At 45.3% G+C, this 19,684-nt stretch overlaps 3 protein-coding genes and 1 non-coding gene across 4 annotated transcripts in view; all 4 read left to right on the top strand.

The window, feature by feature from the left end:
* The window catches only part of UBN2 (ubinuclein 2), a 57,623-nt gene extending 44,880 nt beyond the window's left edge, over positions 1–12,743 (top strand). Inside the window, exons 15-17 of the mRNA XM_075057766.1 lie at positions 1,060–1,306; positions 2,079–2,168; positions 3,346–12,743. Coding sequence (XP_074913867.1) covers positions 1,060–1,306; positions 2,079–2,168; positions 3,346–3,395 — 387 coding nt within the window. The 3' untranslated portion in view covers positions 3,396–12,743. The remainder of the gene's footprint in view (positions 1–1,059; positions 1,307–2,078; positions 2,169–3,345) is intronic.
* Positions 12,744–13,219: 476 nt separating this feature from the next.
* On the top strand, positions 13,220–13,292 carry TRNAR-CCU (transfer RNA arginine (anticodon CCU)). Its single transcript has one exon. It is a non-coding gene; the product is annotated as a tRNA-Arg (tRNA).
* Positions 13,293–14,009: 717 nt separating this feature from the next.
* On the top strand, positions 14,010–14,565 carry FMC1 (formation of mitochondrial complex V assembly factor 1). The gene is made up of 2 exons (XM_075058226.1): positions 14,010–14,177; positions 14,320–14,565. The coding sequence occupies exons 1-2, from the start codon at positions 14,040–14,042 to the stop codon at positions 14,512–14,514; spliced, it is 333 nt and encodes a 110-aa protein (XP_074914327.1). The 5' UTR covers positions 14,010–14,039; the 3' UTR covers positions 14,515–14,565.
* A 2,646-nt stretch (positions 14,566–17,211) lies between these two features.
* LUC7L2 (LUC7 like 2, pre-mRNA splicing factor) overlaps positions 17,212–19,684 on the top strand; it is a 30,087-nt gene continuing 27,614 nt past the window's right edge. Inside the window, exon 1 of the mRNA XM_075058223.1 lies at positions 17,212–17,622. Coding sequence (XP_074914324.1) covers positions 17,562–17,622 — 61 coding nt within the window. The 5' untranslated portion in view covers positions 17,212–17,561. The remainder of the gene's footprint in view (positions 17,623–19,684) is intronic.

The following is a 19,684-nucleotide window of genomic DNA, read 5'->3' as shown; positions in this document are numbered from 1 at the left end:
GGCTTTTATTTTGTTGCACAGTAAAGATTACATAGACGATGAATGGTTGTAATTTTTTGTACATAGGCTTATTGTGAAATTAGTACTTTTAAAGGCAAAAGAGAATAATCGCATATGTTGAAGTTTTTAATCCCTTTTTTTTTCCACCTGTGGGATGGAGTATATCTTCAGAAGCAGTCGCTCCTAAGACGACCAATACAAACACTTGCTAAGAATATCATATCTGTAATTGTTTACACTTACAGGGTTACTGTTTTAAAATATTGTGGTTTATTGTAAGCAGCAACTAACCTTTCTTTAGCTGCTTTCATCTGAACACCTTAAGACCAAAACTGGTAATAGAAACTTTATCCCTGCTAGGAGTTTTCATCACTTTGCTGTTACTGTAAGTTGATATTGGAGAACACAAGGAGACTTCATTTTAAGCTCATGTGATCATTAAAATGTTTCTAAGTTTAGGTTTTAGTTAAGGCTTACTTGTGTAAATGCATAGGTTTGAAGTCCTCTTCAGTCTGAGTCTTTTTAACTCAAATATCTAAAATATCTAAGCTTGAGTCTGATTCAAAATGCTTTCTATACTAACTGTTTTGCAGTAGATCATTAGAGAATTGAACATTAGCATATAAAATTACTATATGCATAGTGAAGGAAAGATTGTTAAACAAGAATGAGCTGCTCTAATGTTAGGGGAATGAATGTGATTTGGAGAGGGGAGAGTAATACTGTGCTTCTAGAGAACTTCAGATCTACATCTGATAATTCCATATTACTAATCTAATAGAAGATATTGCATTAGATTCTGACTGTAGACCCAGTGCACAAGGCTGATGAGAACAACATGAGAGATGAGCCATACTGTCATGTCTGAATCTGAGATAATTGTACTTGCTTAGCAGACGAACAGTGGGAAGACCTCCTAGGTGGATAAGTGGATATTTGTTAATAGTTTAATGCACTTCTTAATAGGGCCACACTTAACATAAAATAGTCTATTCTTATCTCCTTAAAGAATACAACTCAAAGCTTTAAAATCTTGAAGTAGTCCTTTTCTTTGTACAGTCAACAGCAGGAGCGTCATTACTGGCTAACGCCTCACCTCTGACTCTCATGGCATCACCCCTGTCTGTAACCAGTCAGAATGTGACGTCTGCACCGTTAACTCCTTTTGGGATGCTGGGTGGCCTTGTTCCTGTGACCGTGCCCTTCCAGTTTCCCTTGGAGCTGCTTGGCTTTGGGACGGACACAGCTGGAGTGACAACCACCTCGGGATCTACCTCAGCGGCTTTCCACCACAGCCTAACTCAGAGTGAGTGGAGCTGGTTATCACACTGTGCTGTAAGGAAAGATGCATCCTGAAAATGGAAACTAAGAAGGGAAGCAATAAAGTTCTGACAGACTCAAATTTGGTTCATGAAAATCCCTACAGGAGAGTAAATGTGATTTCTTTGCTAGTAAAACTTTGTTTATGTAATTATCCAAATGTTATGAATCACCTTTGATAAGCTTAACTTCATTGTTACATTTACAGTATGTACTTAGTTTTGAACATACTTTTTTGAGTTAACTTTTAATCCCTTATCTTTAGAAAGGCATATAGCTTAAAAGTCTCCAAATGTCACAAGACAAGTAAGAGACTTAATATGCTGATTCCTTAAAATACCCTTAGCCCGGTAATCTGATATCAGACAGCTCTCTTATGAGGAAATATCAACCAAGATGGCATTTATTTTTTTCTGATTGCTTAAAAAGAAATTCTTTAGGTTTTTAACCCATATCAATTTTGGTCTTTCTGCTGAAGGAAATTATATAAAGAGTTGCATCCCAATAGCGAGGCATGGTCCTTGCTCTGACTTCTGAATAACTGTATCTGAATAGGTCTGTTTCTGTTGACTTATTCCAGCCATCAGAATGGTATCAGGTATTTTATCTTTTATTGTGGAGATACCTCTTCAGAAATCTGTGCAAACTAGCATGCTACTATAGCTACACTATAAAAATAAAAACTTCCTATTTCACAAAGGCTGCCTCTGTCCTTAATATTTATTTTTCAACTTTGTTGCTCTCCTCTTTTTTCTCAGACTTACTGAAGGGTTTACAGCCAGGTGCTCAGCATGCAGCAGCGCTGTCTCACTCACCTCTGCCTGCTCACTTGCAGCAAGCTTACACAGGTAAAGACACGGTATTTTTCTTATTACTTTTTTTTAATTTAAAAGTCAGATTTCTGCTCTAGACTGAAATAAAATGTACATCAGAACCGAAACTGGTTTAGAGAAGACACAATACAGGGACAAGCTTTGGTAGCGGCGGACAGTACATGTTGTATTGTAGCCATATTTTTGGAACTTGAGCAATTTTTTTTCTACTTGTCCTCCATGTCAGGAAGAAAAAAAGTTCAAAGATTTCAGTAATACTTTATTGTATCAGTTTTAGAAATCCAAGTGTACAAATCCATCTACTAGGAAAAAAGGAATACTACTTACTGGCTGCTGACATGATTGTTTACTGGCTGCATAAAGTCTGTGTTGGTGAGATTTGTTTTTTCCACTCAGTTTTAATTTCTCCCTTGGAGGAGAAACTGACCTTCCAGCTAGAAGCTTCTTCATTTTTCTCATAAGAGTGTGTACATGTGTGAAAAGTGTGATGGTTTCCTAATGGAAGATCTGCCTTCCCTTGGAATTTTAGTTGCATATTTTGATTGAGAAGAGATGCTTGAAATAGAACATTTCTTTTTTCTGTTTGTAAGGCTTAGAGCTAAAAAACTATCATAAAGCTTTAGAAACTGCAGTTAGACTGTACTCCTTTCTTTGCCACCTCTAGGATTGTTTGGTGGTTGGTTGTTTTTTTTTGCCAGGAGAAGGAACAGGAAGGGTGGTACTGGCTTGGTGGGGGGGTCTTCATCCTGTTCTCAGAGTCCTCAGCACCAAAAAGCTGGTCAGTGTTGCTCTAAGAGGCTGTGGAAATAAACCAATTGGCTAGTTTTGGTACAACCTTAATTTTTTGTCACAGTGCCATGGGCTGAATACTAAAAATGCTGTATTAAAATATAAAGGCTTCTAAAGAAAGACTTGATTTTTAGGTTTTTTTTCAGTAGCCCAAGTTGCTACTTACTCTTTAGAAAGATGGTATCTTCTGGTATGAAGCCGGATATCTCGGGTTTCAACAGTGCTATTTCTAATAAACGACCTACAGAGAAGATGCAAAGACTTCCACTCTATAAACACAACCTACTTTTTGGTGATGCTAAAGCTTAACGTGCTGAATTCCTGTCTCTTGCTGTAAGATATAAAAATAAAAGTTCATTCATGCTTTTATTCTTCCGTTTCTTTTCCTGTCTCTAAACTACAGATGGAGGCCAAAGTAAAGGGGACACTAAGTTACAGCGGAAAAACCAGTGACTTCTGGACAAGCAAGGGAGCTGAAGCAGTTCTGGTTGGCTGACAGAATCTGCCCAGTTGGGAAAGTGCTTATTGTCACAGGGCTGCTGTTTCTGTCAATGTTTACATATTCTGATCCCAAGCACTGTGGTGAGAGGAAGAAGAAAAAGAAAACAATACTTGATCAAAGAGAGAAGGAAAAGGAGGACTGGTCCTCCTGGTCATGCAGACTGGTCATAGTTTGATCTTGCCTAAAGAAACAAGTTCTTTTTTTATCTGCTCTGATTGGCTTTTAAAAGAAATTGATCGTCAAACCCACAGCAGCACAAACTTTTTTTTTCTGGGTGATGTCCAATGAAGAGTTGAAAGCGTGAGAGAAGCTAGAATAGGTTTCTCCATCCGTTGTGTAAGGTGGAATCATCCACTTCATTAGTGCTTGAAGTGCCCAGTATAAGATTATGTGTAGGTCCTGAGCGTACTATATGGTTGTGGACCAAAGGTTATGTAGAGTAGAGGTGGTGCTGGGATACTTTGCATTATAATTAAACCCTTACACAAGTGCAGTTTCTGATACGGGCATTTTTCCAGCTTTACAAGGCTGTTTGGCTTTAGGGAGCCTACAGGTGTATGCAGTCTCATTAGAGAGTTGTCTTCAAAAAACAGATCTCCTGGTACATTGACATGTGAGACACAGACTACTGGGAAATCCCTTGCTCCTTGTTTGATTTATTTTTTTTTTAATATAAAGATTCTTATTTAAGGGAGGAAGGAGATGGAAATTTTTCCATTACATGAAAAGGAAACCCACATTTTATTGGTCAGACTAGCATTTCTTTCCCTTTTTTTTTTTAAAGGCACACTGATTTTTTTCAGTCCTTCCATTTGTTGAACTTTTTCTTTGCCTTGTGCTTATCTGCTACTGAAATTAAGTAACGTTCTATTCATGTGTTTCATAAAACACAACCAGTTCTTTACTCATTCTACATCTTCCTCATCTTTCATCTAACTCTTCCCAAAAGCCATGTGTTATACTGATTTGCTAGTTAAAGCTGATTGTGACCTATTCCAGATCCAGGTTAATACTACTTCAGGCATTAGCCAAAGAGGAGTCGTTCAAAAGTGACCAGAGGTGCCTTCTCTTCTGGGGGCTGAATGGGTTGTCTCCTGCATTTCCAGCCCCTGCTGGCCTGGGGAGTTCCTGACCTGAACTCTTCCTTGCATGGTAGCACAAGACTGCAAAGCTGGCTTTTTTGGTTTTTTGGATAGCAGTACATCAACTGGTTCATTTGTAAGGTTAGAAGTATCCAGCACACGTTGCACTTTCAACACGAGGACAGAACTTTGCTGTTGAGTCCCTTGCGCTGTCAGATAAAATGTGAGAGTGGCAGAAACTGAAATAAGTCATAGGAGAAAGGAGCAAATAAAATAGTGTGATGCTCTTCTCCTTCAACCCCAAAACATTCCTTTGATCAGAGATGCTGAAACTCCTAGTAGCTAGTCTTTCCAGTAGTTTGATTTGAGATTTGAACCAGGGACTACTGGTTATCTCACACCTTCCAGAGAGACTTTTACCCATGGATAATGAATCTTCAATGTTTTTTGCTAGATTAACTTATAGCTTTCAGGTTTCTTTTACATGTGATTTATTTTTCTTAGACCAGCCAACAATTTCTTTTCTATTTAGAGCTCATTTTAATTTTATATAAATATATATACGTGAATTTAAAATAATATATATTGTGTATTTAGTATAAAAATGTTGGGTTGAGCTCAGCAATAAATGTTTTTGCACAACACTTCTGTGAAAGACAGATTGAATTAAAAGAAGATGCATTAGTTCATTAATTTCACTCCACAGCATCTGCCAATTAAAAGCTTTTTAGCTAGTGCTACTGTTTTGTATGTGGTGTGTTGATTAGATAAGCTTGCATCTCCATCATCAAGGTTACTTATAGTTGAAACATAAAGCTGCGTAGACTCTGGCATTCTTAATACTGTGCAAATTCTGTCAAAATACCATAAACTATTTAGAATGCAAGCTTTATCTGAATTTTTTTCCTCTTTTCTCCAGGAAGGGTTGAAGGAAGACAACTCTTTGTTTTTTGAGGCCTAACAGGTCTGGCAGGATGCTAACTCTGAACTGTGTCAAACCTGGTACTTCTTAACAATGCATGTAGCTAAGGGAGTTGCAGCAGTGAGCCATCAGGCAGCAATATATTTAAAAGACCCTGTCCTAAGAGAGTTCTACCTCTTCTATGTTTTCCTCATCAAGGCATCTCATTCAAATTGCCATCTTTTTGTCTTCATACTAAATGAAATTTTAGATTGGGAGGCTTGGAGCCCTTTATAACTAGAGCACAAATTTCCTTTCAACATTCCTCTCTTCTTGGAAGTATGCCTCATCTTCAGTTGAGGAATATCCTCTAAATTTTAAGGAGGGTAGGAGTAGTCCTGTCTGTGTGGCCTACCAAGCTTCTCAGTCTTGGGAAACAAGTAAACTAATAGTTACTCCGGAAATAGGTAGTAGGATGATGAGAATAAAGATGGCCATATGTTGTTTGTGAAGCCAGTTCAAACAGCCCCCCAAAGGGTAACTGGTTTTGGTCATTATGCTCCTGAGCTTCTTTGGAATCAGCAACATAGCGATGCAAGGGTCTGCGTTCCCTGTTCCCTATTCTCCCTGGTGAAACCTAGCAAGGCCAAATCAAAGGAAATAATAGCGTGGCTCCCAGAGACCTTTGCAGGTAGCGTAAACAGGATGGGGAAGCAAAAGATTTCTGCAACGTCCAAATGCAAAATTAGGTAAATGTTTTACTATTTTCTGCACAGCAGCTCTTCTAAAGACATTTCCCCCCCAGGTTTTTACTACTTTTTAAGGGCCTTTGTTAATAAATAAACTGTAGTTGTACATACTAAATAACCCTCAGTATTCACAAGCAATAAGAAAGCCAAGTAGAGCTGTCTTTTCCAGGCAGCAGGGCTGAACTTGGTTTGGGGACTGTATGTGAGCTAACAGGTCAAGCTCACTGAAAGCCCCAAACAAATGCAAGCAATAATTTCAAACACAGGTTTTAGATGTTAAAACCGTCTGGGTAATATTTTCTGCTACATGATCCAAAGTCCCAAAAGTCGTGTTAGCTATTTTAAATCCTTTGGAGACACTTGCAAAGAAAGGCAGCAGGCTAGATGAAAAACAGGCTGCAAGGTTTCTTGATACCTTGAACTGTAACTGCAATGTTCTCCTACTCCAAGATGCAAATGGCCTAAATCACTTTGTCCAGCCTTCTCTGTTGATTTGAGATACATGACTAATACCGATCAACTAAGTCACAAGTGTGGATGCTGTGGGTTTCACATCTGTTTTCTGCTAATCAGAAGTAACTTTTAATTACCTGGGTTCTGCTTCTTGTTTGAATCCGATCAAAGTTGTCTGATGCACAGATTTGGGGGTGGGACAGGTGCCAAGAGCCTGCTTCCTTCCCACAGTCCCATCACCTGACCCTTCCTCCACACTCCTTCTCCACTTGGTGCAAGACCCTTGAGGACATGAAAACAGAGAAAACCTGCAACTCTCCCAAGCTGCCATCAGTTGTGTGAACCATTAACCCTCTGGGAGTCATCTTGGACTCCAACTAACTTTTATCACATTTGCTGCTACATTCATAAAATGAACTTTTGGCTGTATTTATTAGCAAATCTTAATCTAGTTTACAGGTTTTTTTGTTTTCTTTTGAGTAGTTTTTGCCCACAGATGGATTAGAAGTGTTGGGGTGTTTGGGTTGGTTTGGGGTTTTTTTTTTGGTTGGTTTTTGTTTTGTTTTGTTTTGTTTTGAGTGAATTGGTGAAGGCACAGTGGTCCCTCTTCTGCTCTTGTTTTGGATTTTTTTGAAGATGGCATTGCAGGGGGAAAACCTGCAGCCAAGCCAAGCTAAGCTGTGGAAGGCTTCCTTCCACGCCTAACTTTCATCTTTTGTTCAATTGGGGTGGGCGGGGAGGGGGAGATCATTAAAGGGACACTTGCTTTTTGTTTGGGTTTGGTTGTTTTGTTTTGTTTTTTCCATAAAATGAACCAGAAGGTGAAAGCAGTAGATAAATGATTGATTAATTAACACTTTATGCAATTTTAATTTTATAGAAATTAAAAAAGGTTGGTAGATTCTGATTGGTCCTAGCTCTGGTGAAATGGCTGTTACCCTCCATGACTGACTTGATTCAGGCCTTTGTCCTTTGTTTAAGTGCCTTTTATTTTATTTTATTTCCCTACCCTCTTTAAACTGTTCTCAGAGATCCTGAAGTGCTGGAAGGCATTTTGGAGGAAAATCTTAAGCTTGCCAAGATGGCTTTATGCTGTTATACTATTTTTTCCCTTTTGTAAAGAAAAAAAAGTGTGTAACGTGTAACTTCATAGCTGCTGTACCATGGTGTTGGTTCTGTGTGCTTGTGTGTTCTTTCTTTCTCACACTCACACACGTGCACACACACACACACATACAGCAATATTCCTGAGAAACCTGTTCATCCTCCTACATTCTGCTGGCTCTGTTAAACACTTAAAAGGTGAACACTTGTGCAAAGATGGCAGTACAATAAAAGAGTGTGTGTGAGTGTGCGTAAATGTGTATGAGAGAAAGGAAGTGGCTGACAGGAATGAAACTTTTTGCATTTTTCTCTAAAGGTTTTGAATTTGGATCTTAATTAGGTCACAAGTAAAACGTTATGGGCCCTGTCTGGCAACCTTATCGAATACTGGACCACTTCACACAATTACTGAGTCTGAGGCAAAGACGTGTGGCTGACAACCCCAAGGAGGTGGGGGGAAAGAAGGTTAAAATAAACAGCTTGCAACAAGTTTGAGTTGAGATGAATTGCAAGGAATCGTGTGTGTGGTTAGTCACATCTGCTTGACACCAGTTACTGCAAGGATTCTCACATTCACCAAAGCTGTCACTTCTACCATGCATCATTTGTAAGAAGGAATTTGGTAAAAACTGCAGGAGTGCAGCTGCTGATTGATGTTAAATCTGGCTACGCTTCACATGCTGCCTAAAGCATTCACCATGAAGTACTTTTCTAGTTGTACTTTTTCTCAGTTTATTGAGATTTCATTAACAGTTTGTTCTCTTAACCCATGAACTTGCTGTTCATTATATTGTTAGCTGCAAGTGAACCTTCATAATAGTGTCTGTGCTTGTTTCCTCGTTCTCTGACAAAATTAGCAATCTGCAATAGATCATCGTGATTTTTAACAATTCTGTGCCGAGGATCTAACTAACTTACGATTATTATAAACATGCATACCTGAAATTAGCAATAAATTTGTTGATCGAGTGCTAAACTTAAGGTAACATACATATGCATCGCTAGACTGTGCTAGTTCTGTAATGTGCTTCCCCTGGGGAAGAGCTAATTTTGAGTTACAGTATGAAAAGGAAACATTTTTACTTTCCAGAATGGGAATGGAATGAAGAGTCCTTTGTAGGTGGAGAGTTGATCTAGAGAGCAGAAGATAAGATACCAAATACAGTATATTCCTGTGGCAGAGAATAGCCTAACTGCTATCTCAGTTCTTGTCTTGTCTTCACATGTTTGAGTGAACCTGTTTATGTAAACTAGGCCATAGATGGATTTCTTCTACTGATCTAATGGTGCCAGTCAAAGAGAGGACTATTGCTGGCAGCTCAGGCAATTGAAGTGATAGTGAGGGTGCTTCTTAATCTGCCTTAGGTGCATCAGTGAAGTTACTTCAGTGGAGTTTGCCACATCTGCCTGTGGCAGTAAACTGAGCTATCCTGGCTCTTATGTTGCTGTTTAATTCATTTTGGGCACACATGCTCTTTATCATAGGCTGATCTGCGAGATGGGGAATCTACAGCTGGTGGTGATGGTTGACTGTTGCAGTCTTTTTTAACAAGTGTAGCTGTTTTGAAAATCTGTGTCTGTCCACTGCTTAAGAAATCACTGCCAAAATAAGCAGCTAGAAGTATGTTCACTGGGCCACTGGAAAGATAACCGTTATGTGGGGGAATGCTTGCTTTGTGGAAACTTCTGGTGTGGCTTCATCATCCTTTTTCTATGACCTGGTGATCCCTTGCTGCTGTAATAGCCTTTTGGGGCCATAGAAAGCCCTGCTGCTGCTATGAGTTACGCTGAGAAATCGGCATGGCCTGGAACTGGCCTGAAACTGGGGAAGTACAAAGATTCCCTACAGCTGTTTTTGCACACTTCCCATAAATAAAACTGTGCTAATCTCATCAGTAGTCACAGATATAGGTCTGTATTTTGTAGCCATTTTTGACAGCTATAATTCTACAGAGCACCTCTGGAAAAAAAGAATAATACATGTTTTGTATCTAGAAGTGAATTTCAGTCTCTTCCCTTGCCATCATCTCCTGCTTAAATAATAACCATTAATTACTAAGTTTTTCTTCATGGTGAAGTAATTCAAAGCAAGCAGTATACACTGTTTGTCTCCTGTTGTGCTCAATACTAAGGGTTTGTTGGTTTTTGTTTTTGTTTTTGCCCAGCAGTGTGTGCAGATGTATTTTATCAACAGATTGTTATGTTTGTTACTGTCTAGTACCAAGAGAAAAAGGGAGGGAGGGAATCAACCAAAATGAGTCAGGAAATACCATCGTAGGCCAAACTTAAGTAGCTGCTGGGGCAGCCAGCGCTTCTTTGAGACTTAGCAGATTTCACCTGGGGAGTGGGGGAAGAAACTTTCTTGTGTTCTCAGCTTTTTCCAGATAAGGCCTTAGTTTGATTAATAGTCACTAATATCAACTATGCAGATAAGTATTTACGTGTTTCAGTGTTACATGCATTCCTTCCCCCAGCTACCCCTCTTAACACATGTTGAAGTTTTACCCAAAGAAAATGGAATATTTTTTGAATGTCTGTACTCCAGAAGTCTTTTTTGCTAGTGTGAAGAAAGAAATTTGTATTTTACAAAAGAAACCCTTTCACTGGTGCAACACCTAGTGTCAAGTGTCATGAAGTTGCTTCGAGAGGGAAGCTAAAATCACCTCTTGTGACAGGTTTTAGTCTGAGAGTTTTTTAGAATATTCAGCTCTCAAAATTGGTTTAAGAAGCCACAGCAATGTTTTTTAATGTACGGATTGGATTTGGGGAGAAACTAATGAGACATCCCAGGTTTCCTTCCAGTATCAGAAGTGAATTAAATCAATTTCTCACTTAAATGAAGTAGCTTCTAAACAAGGGGAGTTATCGGCTACACAGTAGCTGGATCTTTAAATAAAAGCTAAATCGTGATCCCCAGGTATTTCTCAGTGATCTTTTAGTCTTGTTGTATGTAACTACAAATAACAATTTAGCTCTGAGGTGAGAACTGTAGTGTGTGTTTTATTGCCGGTGATCCCATCACGTAGCAGTTAGTACCATGTTCTTGCATAGTTCTCAAGATCCACACTGGAAGTAGATGGAGAAATTTTATTTTTGGACTACTGTTTAAAAAACTTACAAAATTAACTACTGCTTTTTACCCCCAAAAGTCTACTGAGCAGTGTTATATTTTAGCAGTTAAACTAGTACCCTTGTTATGTGATTTGTCTCTTTGTAGTCTTCTTTTACTGAGGGTTAGAAGCATTTCATGAGTAATGCTTAAAATGTTGGCATTCTCTAGCTTAAAGTCAGGTGCTTATAATAAAGGGGCATCTGTGATGATAACCTCTGATGATACAAAAGCACTATGTTCAGAATATTTCACTGGAAAAAGAAAAACAAAAACACAAAACAGGTGTGGGTGCAATTCCCTTTAGTTCTGCCAGATAAAGAGGCTCAGTCAAGAACAGAGCATCCAACTACCTGTCTGCACGGCTAATGGTAGTGGGGATCATTCCCTCGACAGAGGTTTGGCCTCAGTATCCTTTGTTTAGTGTCAGTTACAGTGTGTGTGTGTATATATATATATATATATGTGTATATATATATATATATTTATATAAAAAAGCAAGTTTGGATATAGCCAGCTTAACTCTACCCGACTTGCTGTGATCCCCAAGACAATGAAAGGCTGAGAAACAGATAGACAGAGTGTTTTCCTGCCTTTCACTAGGTAGCTCAGAACAAACAGCTGGCCATGTGTTTAGTTATAAATGAATGTTAAATCACAGCTAGAATTCTTTGCATTCCTCAGCTTCAAACAAAGGAATGCACAGTTACTACGAGATGGCAAACCTGTTTGAGTTGGTGATTCCTGTGATGCTTTACTCAGTCCAGCATGAATTTGTAGAAGGTCATCTTCCACCTTTTAATACTCGTGTATTTCGGATCATAGGGCTTAGTGATGGAGAGAGGATCCTAACAGCTGTGTGCTTACCTGATGAGCTCTCCAGAGAAACTCCCCTGTGAAACGCTCCCCTCTTGTGACAGCAAGCCTGAACAACCAAATGCAGCTACATTTGGGTAGTTAGCACCACTTTCATTTGGATTTTTAGGGAGGTGTGTTCCAATAACTTCAAGGGATACGGTGTTTTAAATGTGTGGTTTCATTCCTCTCTCCTTATAAAACTGAACCTGAACGCAAGTTTTGAGTTGTTGGGGTTTTTTGTAATAATCTCAGGACCTGAAAGATTGTAGCATTTAGTGTGTCTTAAAAATGATGTACTGTACCAGCCATGGATTTTTGTAAATACACCTGTCTCCCTTTTTTCTATTTTAATTTTTTAAAAGTGTGTAAGGCTCTTTGCCGGAGGAACTGGTGCCTGCTTAATTTCCATCCTGAACTGAAGCAGGAAAAGGAAGAAGCTGCTGCCACAAAAGCCCGCATCAGTTCCAAATGTGTGTATTGTTCTGGTCAGTTTTATTAATGGCTGTTAAGTCTTTTGTTAGTTGGGAAGGGGGTTTGTTCCCCCACACCTTCCCAGTTGGGGCTAGCAGAGCCCTAGCAGGGAGACCAATTTTAACTCTGTTCAGTGTGACTACTTTATGTGTTCACTGCTTCCAGATACTCAGGTTTGCTATCCCTGAGAAGTCAGATGTTTTCAGAGGTCAGGACTATTGGCCCTCTGCAAGAACAGCTGGAGAGCATTTCTCATTTTACCAGTGCTTTGCTCCAAACACAGTTACAGGATTTGTATCCTGCAAACCTTGCAGATGATGCCACCTCCACCTGTTCCGAGAGGGACTTGCCCTTTTATTTTCTGCTTTCCTGAATGGAGTGCAAAGATGTTTTTTGGCAGCAGACTTTGCTCTGGGATCCAACCGTGCCAGCAGACCCCTGTTCTGCCGTAGGAGCCTTACTCAACTTGGTGTAACTGTTCCCTGTCCCTAACTGCGACAGGCTTTTTTTCATGAGTGTACTTTTTTTTGTCATGTGTCTGTGCTGTATTAAATAAAGAGGAATGTACATACTATCTGTCTCCGTGATTTCTCACAAAAATAACGGTGTAAAAAGGTTTCACTTGAATTGTTGTCACTTGGGCCTTTTTGTTGGGTTTTTCATTGGGGGGGGGGGAAGCTTTCTTCAGTCAGGGCAACCACAAAGGCAAGGGAGATACTACGACCAAGGAGCAGCATTTTAAAACTCGGAGGATTAGTACAGGAGGGAACTCGTCCCTTTTCGGTTTGTCATTCCAAGGCAAAGTCTGGCGTCCCGGCCTGCTGTACGAGCTGAGGGAAAACTGCCGCCGAACTCCCCGGCTCCCACACCGGACTGCCGCCATCTCCAGCGACAGTCCCACCCCGCGCTCCCAGCGGGCTACGCGGTAGGCGTCTTCCGGTTCGCGAGCCGCGCGCCCTTGCCCAGTCAGCAGCCTTCAACACCCGCCATAAGAGAGGGGCGGGGAACAGGAGGGAAGTAACGACAGAGAGAAAGTCATTTCGCGGCAGCCCCAGTGGCCTAATGGATAAGGCATTGGCCTCCTAAGCCAGGGATTGTGGGTTCGAGTCCCATCTGGGGTGGGCTCTTTTTTTTTTCCCTCCCCTCTCTCCTTTTCTTTCATTCTTTCTTTCCCTCCTTCTTCTTCTCCTCTCTCTCCTCCGGCCGAGTCGAGTCGGCCCCACCCCGCACCACCTCTACAACGGTCAAGCCGCGCTGGCTTTCCAGAGCGCAAGCCCCGGGCTCCCTCGGATGTCTGAGCGTCCCCCGTTGGTTCTAACGAGCTGTAGAGCGTTTTAAGACCGGAGACCTCAGAGGCACGCGTGGGCTGCTCGGGGCGGTGGTGGGGGGGGGGGGATACGGGACCCTCGGCTGCCTCCCGCCATCCCGCCCCGCTACCTTCGGCCGCTGCCCAGGTCCCACGCGCGCGCGGGCCGCTCCTCCACCAACCCAACGACCCGGGGAGGGAGGGGGGCGCGGGGCGCGCTCACGGGCCTCGGGACGGCCTCGCCTCGGCGCTCGACCTTCGGCACGTGGCCTCCACTGACTGCAGGAGGTGGGGGGGGGGGCGGTGATGGTTAGGAGAAGGCGATCGTTCGCCTCGGCGCTCGACCTTCGGCACGTGGCCTCCACTGACTGCAGGAAGGGGGGGGGGGGGGGCGGTGATGGTTAGGAGAAGGCGATCGTTCGCCTCGGCGCTCGATAACCCAGGTCTCCTCCGCGTCCCCCCCAGCCGAGGTTGAAGCCGGCGCGCGCCGGCCGCTTCCTTATTGGCAGTCGCGGCGAGGCGGCCGCGCTCGATTGGTCGGCGGGGCTGGGAGTGGTGTAAGATGGCGGCGCTGGGCTCACCGCTGCGGACGTTGCGCGGGCTCCTGCGCGAGCTCCGCTACGCCGGCGGCCGGGCGGGCCGCCCCTACCGCGACACGCCGGCCTACCAGCACGTCGTCGCGGCCTTCCGCGCCCACCGGGTACGGGCGGGCTTCCCGCAGCCCCCACCGCCCGCCTCCTCCTGCGGCCCCCGGGGAGGCGAGGCGGGGGCGCCCCTGCCCGCGGCCGCGCAGCCCGGCGGGGGAGGTGAAGCGTCCCGGGCTTGTTCCCTCCGCTCCGCAGGTCACCAGCGAGAAGCTGTGCCGCGCCCAGCAGGAGCTGCACTTCCAGGCTGCCACCTACCTGTGCCTGCTCCGCAGCGTCCGGGAGCATGGGGCCCTTCACCAGGAGTACCACGGCAAGGGGGAGCGCTCTCCCGAGGAGGTCGCCGGCCTGGTGGGCTTCAGGTTGCCTCAGCAGCCGGGAGGGAAGGGCTGAGGTGCCTCTGCTGTGGTACCCATCTATTCCTGAATAAATATCCTAGAAGTACCGAAACGGCCTGGGTTTTCTAGCTTGCGTTCTCTGTCGGTCGCAGGTTGCAAAAGCCATAGCTGAGAATCCCCCTCTCGGTTTATCAAGTGTACCAGACCCACCCTTTCAATCTGAACCTGCGGTGTGACAGGCAGCCTCCACGCAACGAAAGAAAGGCTGTTCGTAGTGGAAAAACATGGCAGCCTTCACCGCTAAACCGTTTTGTCTAGGGAGTTGCATGGGTTGTTGGTTCCCCCCCTCCCCCCCCCAATCTGTAGGAAAGAGAATTTGCCCTTACTGTAGGTTTTGCCAGCCACCTTCTGCCTGGGGGGGATTTTTTGCTCTCCCAAAAGTGAAGGTGCTTTCTTTGGAACTTTAGTGGATTCTGGCGAGCACTGCAGTAACACAAACCTCCTTCATCTTGAAGACTCCGGGTTTTCCTTGGTGGTGAGCTCATGGTAACAATTCAGAGACAAATACTACTTTGAATTAATAATGAATTAAGTAGTATTTCTCAGCGTCTCTGAGCGGTCGACTGTGACTGTAGGCTTCCTGTGCTGCTCTTATACACCACGAATCTCAGAAAAACTTCACTAGGCGGTGAACTGATGACTGCCAGTTACACTAGATACGCATACCAGGCTGCCGTTTTCTTGCTTGTCTTGCAATCTGGAACAGCAAGTTTCTTTTTATAAGAAAAGAAATACTGGCTTGAATTGTTGCTACCCTATTCTGAGAAGAGGGCTGAATTATATGCAAGATACATAAGAAATCCATAATAAGGATGACTTTATAACATCTAAAAAATGTGAGGCTTGTTTATGTGGGGGAGGACCTATAAGCAAGGCTAGCAAAAGTTCTTGGGTTTTTTTATTACCAGGGAAAACAAAGTATTTTGTCAGAAAAGCACTCCAAATAGATTTTCTTCATCTAAATGTTTATACTTTCCTTCCCCTGCAATTAAAGCTTGGGGATAGTTTAATCCCCAAAGTATAGTGGATAGGCAAAATAGATCCTTAAAGCTGGGGAGATTTGGGCTATTTAGGTAAGGTAAGGAAATGTGAACTACAATTTTTAATGTTCTGTACACCAAAAATCTAGTTTGCAATTCCTGCAGTGTCTCACTAGTTAAACGGTGGTTTTTTTGAAAAGTGTTGATACCACGGGTGCGAAAGTACCAACCTATTTGCAGCTCAGTAGATGAAAGTTATGGGAAGTCACGATACCTCGAGAATGGCTGCAACACATTTGTTGTTCTGAGTTATTTAACGCAGCCGCTGCACAATGCAGTGTACTTTCCAGGTGGACTAAAGGTTCGCTCCATCTGAAGTCTGTGGTATATTACCCCAGAAGAAAAATAAATGGCTCACTGAAGCCAGTTCTGGAAGAAAAGCTGAAATTTGGCCAGAAATAGATGGAAACAGCAATCTCTGCTCTTTAAAAAGACTACCAAGAGCTACCAAAGGTTGTACTGCGTGGGTACGAATATCAGCTAAAATGTCTCCATAGGGAAAATTTCAGCCTGTATCTGTATCACTTCCAGTTATGTCCCTTTCAGTCCAAAGTAACATAATGACTTACAAATGGAAATGTCTATGTTAAAGAAAACACAGCCAGGATGTGTTCTGAATGGCTGAGGAGCACTGGGTAGGGGAATCTTTTCCTACACCTGTTCCAGAGGACTCCTGTTTGAGCCTAGCATCTTCCCTTGTGAAATCCAAATAATCGCAAAGTTGCAGAGGTTTTTTTAACGGCTTTTCACGTTACCTTTTCTCTCCCGTATTACGTTAACCTTAAAAGTTGAACGTGACCCCCCGGCTGTGGACAGCTAGAACTGATCCTTGTGACGGTCATCAACGGCTCCTGGGCAGTAGATGGCAACACGGCGGCGAAGGAGGGGATAGTCACAAAACGCAGGCGTTAGGAGAGATCGAAACGGTGAATGTATTTTTTTCCCAGACTGGATCTTGGTGCTCCGTGAGCCGAGCTAGCTGCAACACGTAACTTCGGCTTTAAGGGCGGTTCTCTACAAAGCGGGTGTTACGGCAGCTCTTCTCACCGATGCAACTCTTAACCGCGCTGGACAGCTGGAGCCATCGAAACGGCGCCGGGCGGCCGCCAAACGACGGAAACTGTGTTGAAGCCTATTCCCTCAGCTGGGGCTCGGCCGCGCGGGCCCGTTCCCCCCCGCCCCGATGCCGAGGCCCGCCCGCGCCTTTAGGAACTCGCTCCCGCCGCACAGCCCGGGCTGCCCTCCCGCTCCCCGTGGGCTCCCGCTCAGCCACGTGCTCTGGCACGTTAGAACCAACCGTCGCGGGGCCGCTCCGCTGGGCTCTCCCCTCAGAGAGGGACGGACGCGCCGCACGTGGCGCTGCCCGCGTTCCCCCGCCGGCGGCGGAGCCCAGCGGCCCCGCCCCCGGCCCCGCCCCCGCCGGCTGCCGCTCGCGGCGGGCGCGGCCGCTGCCGACCCGGAGAGCGGGACGTCACAGCGACTACGCGGGGCCATCCGGCCAATCAGCGCGCCCCCGGGGGCCCAGCCCGGCGACCCAATCAGGGACCTCGCTGCGCGGTGCGTCACCGGCCGAAAAACGCGCGCTGCGGCCAATCAGCGGGCGCCAAGGTCCGTCCGCGCTGGCGTCACGGAGCGGACGAGGGGGCCCCAGGGCGCGTGCGCGCGGGTTTCCGTTACCGCTGGCGCGCGCGCGTGGCAGGCGTGAGAGGAAGCGGGAGGAGCGGAGGGGGGAGGGGAGAGGGGAGAAGCTGAGGCGGCGGCGGCACCACCACCACCACCGAGGCCGGCTTCCCGCTCCGCCTTCCTGCTCCGCCTTCCACCGGCAGCGCCAGACAGAGGCAGCGCCCGCTTCTCCGCCCCCTCCCCCCCGCGGCGTCGGGAGAGCGGGTCGGCCCGGGCCCGCCAGTGACGTGAGGGGGAGGGCCGAGCGCCGCGCCGGGCCTCGGGCCTTGTAGGCCGCTGTCGGCGTGACTCGGCCGGGCCGGCCCCTCGCGCGCTCAAGATGTCGGCGCAGGCCCAGATGCGCGCCATGCTGGACCAGCTCATGGGCACGTCCCGGGACGGTAAGTGCCCCCCGGCCGAGGGGGGGGGGAGGTGGGGAGGCAGAGCCGCCGAAGACCCCGAGGTCGCGGCGGTACCGGGCAGGCCGCCCGGCCCTTCGCCGTTGATTGGCAGGCCTGGGGCCCGCTCCCTGCGCCCCCCCCCGCCTCCGCGGGGCTGGGCCGGGCCTGCCGAGGCCGGAGGTCGGCGGCGGGGCGGGGGCCTTCGGCGCTGCCGCCCCCGGGGCTCTGGGGAGCCGTGCGCCACCCCACCCCCCCCACCCGTGGCGCTGCCGGCGCCAGCCGTTCCGCGGGCAGCGGGAGTCCGTGCGGCCGTTTCGGCTGCTGTCGGAGGCCCGCTCCTCGCCGTGCTCGCTGCTCGCGGCCGAACCGCGCCGGTAGAGGCGCGCCCCTGCAGTTTTCCGCGCGGCTCTGCTGTGCGGGAGACAGCGGTTTGCTAGGTTCGGGTCGTGGGGGGGAGCAAAGCCCAAAGTGCCCCCAAACCAGCAGCCGCTTCCGTAGAGCAGGGGCTTTTTTTGCGTTATTGTAGTTTTGTCTAAAGCCTGACCCAAACCATCATTTCAGTCAGCAGGTGGGTATGGCTGCTGCTTTCTGAAAGATGGAGTGCAGTTAACCCAGACGGGCGAATTGTTTTAAAAACGAGCAAGCCCCAAACATCTAACTGAAAGCTTAACATTTAGAGGCAGTAATCCCGAGAGGGAGATACTAGATGTACAGGCAGGTTTCATATCACTCTGGGGTCACATAGTGAACTGAAGATTATCGCCGTGTAAGGCTTCTCAGAATTTTTGTCAGGGTGCATCGCAGTCAATGTGAAAGTTTGAACTGGCAGTCACCCATACATCCAGATAGTTTGGGGGCTGCTAGAAAAGAGCAGTTCCTGATAATGCTGTGTAGTATTTTATTTATAAAAAAGAGAATACTACGCCGGAAGGTAGACAGCAGTTAAGAGACTATTTCAATGTTCTGCACGTTGTACTCGCTCTTGCAGATGTGTTACATGTTTGTTGAAGCCTCATGCTGGGTTAATGCTTATCTGTTTTCCCGTGCACCAGGTAGGATGTATGAACTGGGGTGTACCTTGTATGTGCTCGCCATCTGTTGATACTGGGGTAATGTGATTACATTTAGCAATATAGGTTGTTTTAGTATAATCTAGAATTTTAAATAGATGTAACTAGTTTTCACATACCCAGTATATCATGAATGCTTTCTGCTAAGTGCTTATAGCTGTTTTAAACAGGGGCATGATGATCTCATTGGATTATTACTGTTCTGCAGAGATTGTCTTCCAGACCAAGGCTAGTTAGTGAGTAGTCATCATGCAGGATCTGATTTAGGGTGTTTTCATCTTGCCCCAGAAGATTTTCGAATACTTCCTGTTGTGGCTGTGCGTGTCTTAACTGCTTGGCAAAGTAACTTTGTGCTCGTGAAACTCAAGTCTTCCCAGTGTTGGCACTTAGATCACTGTCTCAGAGCTACCTAAGACTACAGAGCGGGGGGGGGCAGGGCGGGGGCTGTTTCAATTTATTAATGTATTTTCTATTGGGTGCTGGGAGAAGAGGGTGGTTTACCTGTGACAGCTGCTTAAAGATGCTCAGTGACTAAGACCTAAACCAGGAAAAGCAATTTCAGACTAGATTTCCTTTAGCTTTGTGAGAAAGCAGTTATTGATAATTGTATTCCTCTCTTCCACCAGCCCTGTAATTCCCAAACTGCATGGGCTGAACTGCTTAGAAACTAACTGTCTGGAGAGGAAGTATTTAAATGAAATTGGCAGGATGGGGAAGGATAAGGAGAAAAAACTGTTTGCAAGATTGGCTTCCATTATCGGATGAAGTGGGGAATTGAGGATCTTGGTGTAACACCATTCTGGTTTAAAAAAAAAAAAAAAAAAAAAGAAATCCAGTGGAGCATTATTTAAACCAAAGTGTGCACAAGGATTGAAAATCATGCCTTTTTTGAAGAGCTGGTACTTATTAAATTCAAGGCCAGGCTCAAGGTCATTGAAATATTCCTGACCTTGAGAGTAGTGGGGTTTGGGGTAATTTGGTTTTTGATGTTC

Source organism: Buteo buteo, chromosome 26 (assembly GCF_964188355.1).
Source record: "Buteo buteo chromosome 26, bButBut1.hap1.1, whole genome shotgun sequence".
Taxonomy (NCBI): domain Eukaryota; kingdom Metazoa; phylum Chordata; class Aves; order Accipitriformes; family Accipitridae; genus Buteo; species Buteo buteo.
Note: the sequence above shows the minus strand (reverse complement) of the source record. Positions and strands in the feature narration are given on the sequence as shown.

Bases quoted from the DNA above. Each gene is read 5' to 3' on its own strand.
- FMC1 (XM_075058226.1), top strand. From the start codon at position 14,040: ATGGCGGCGCTGGGCTCACCGCTGCGGACGTTGCGCGGGCTCCTGCGC. The intron at 14,178-14,319 runs GTACGGGCGGGC...TCCGCTCCGCAG, and splicing joins CGGCCTTCCGCGCCCACCGG to GTCACCAGCGAGAAGCTGTG.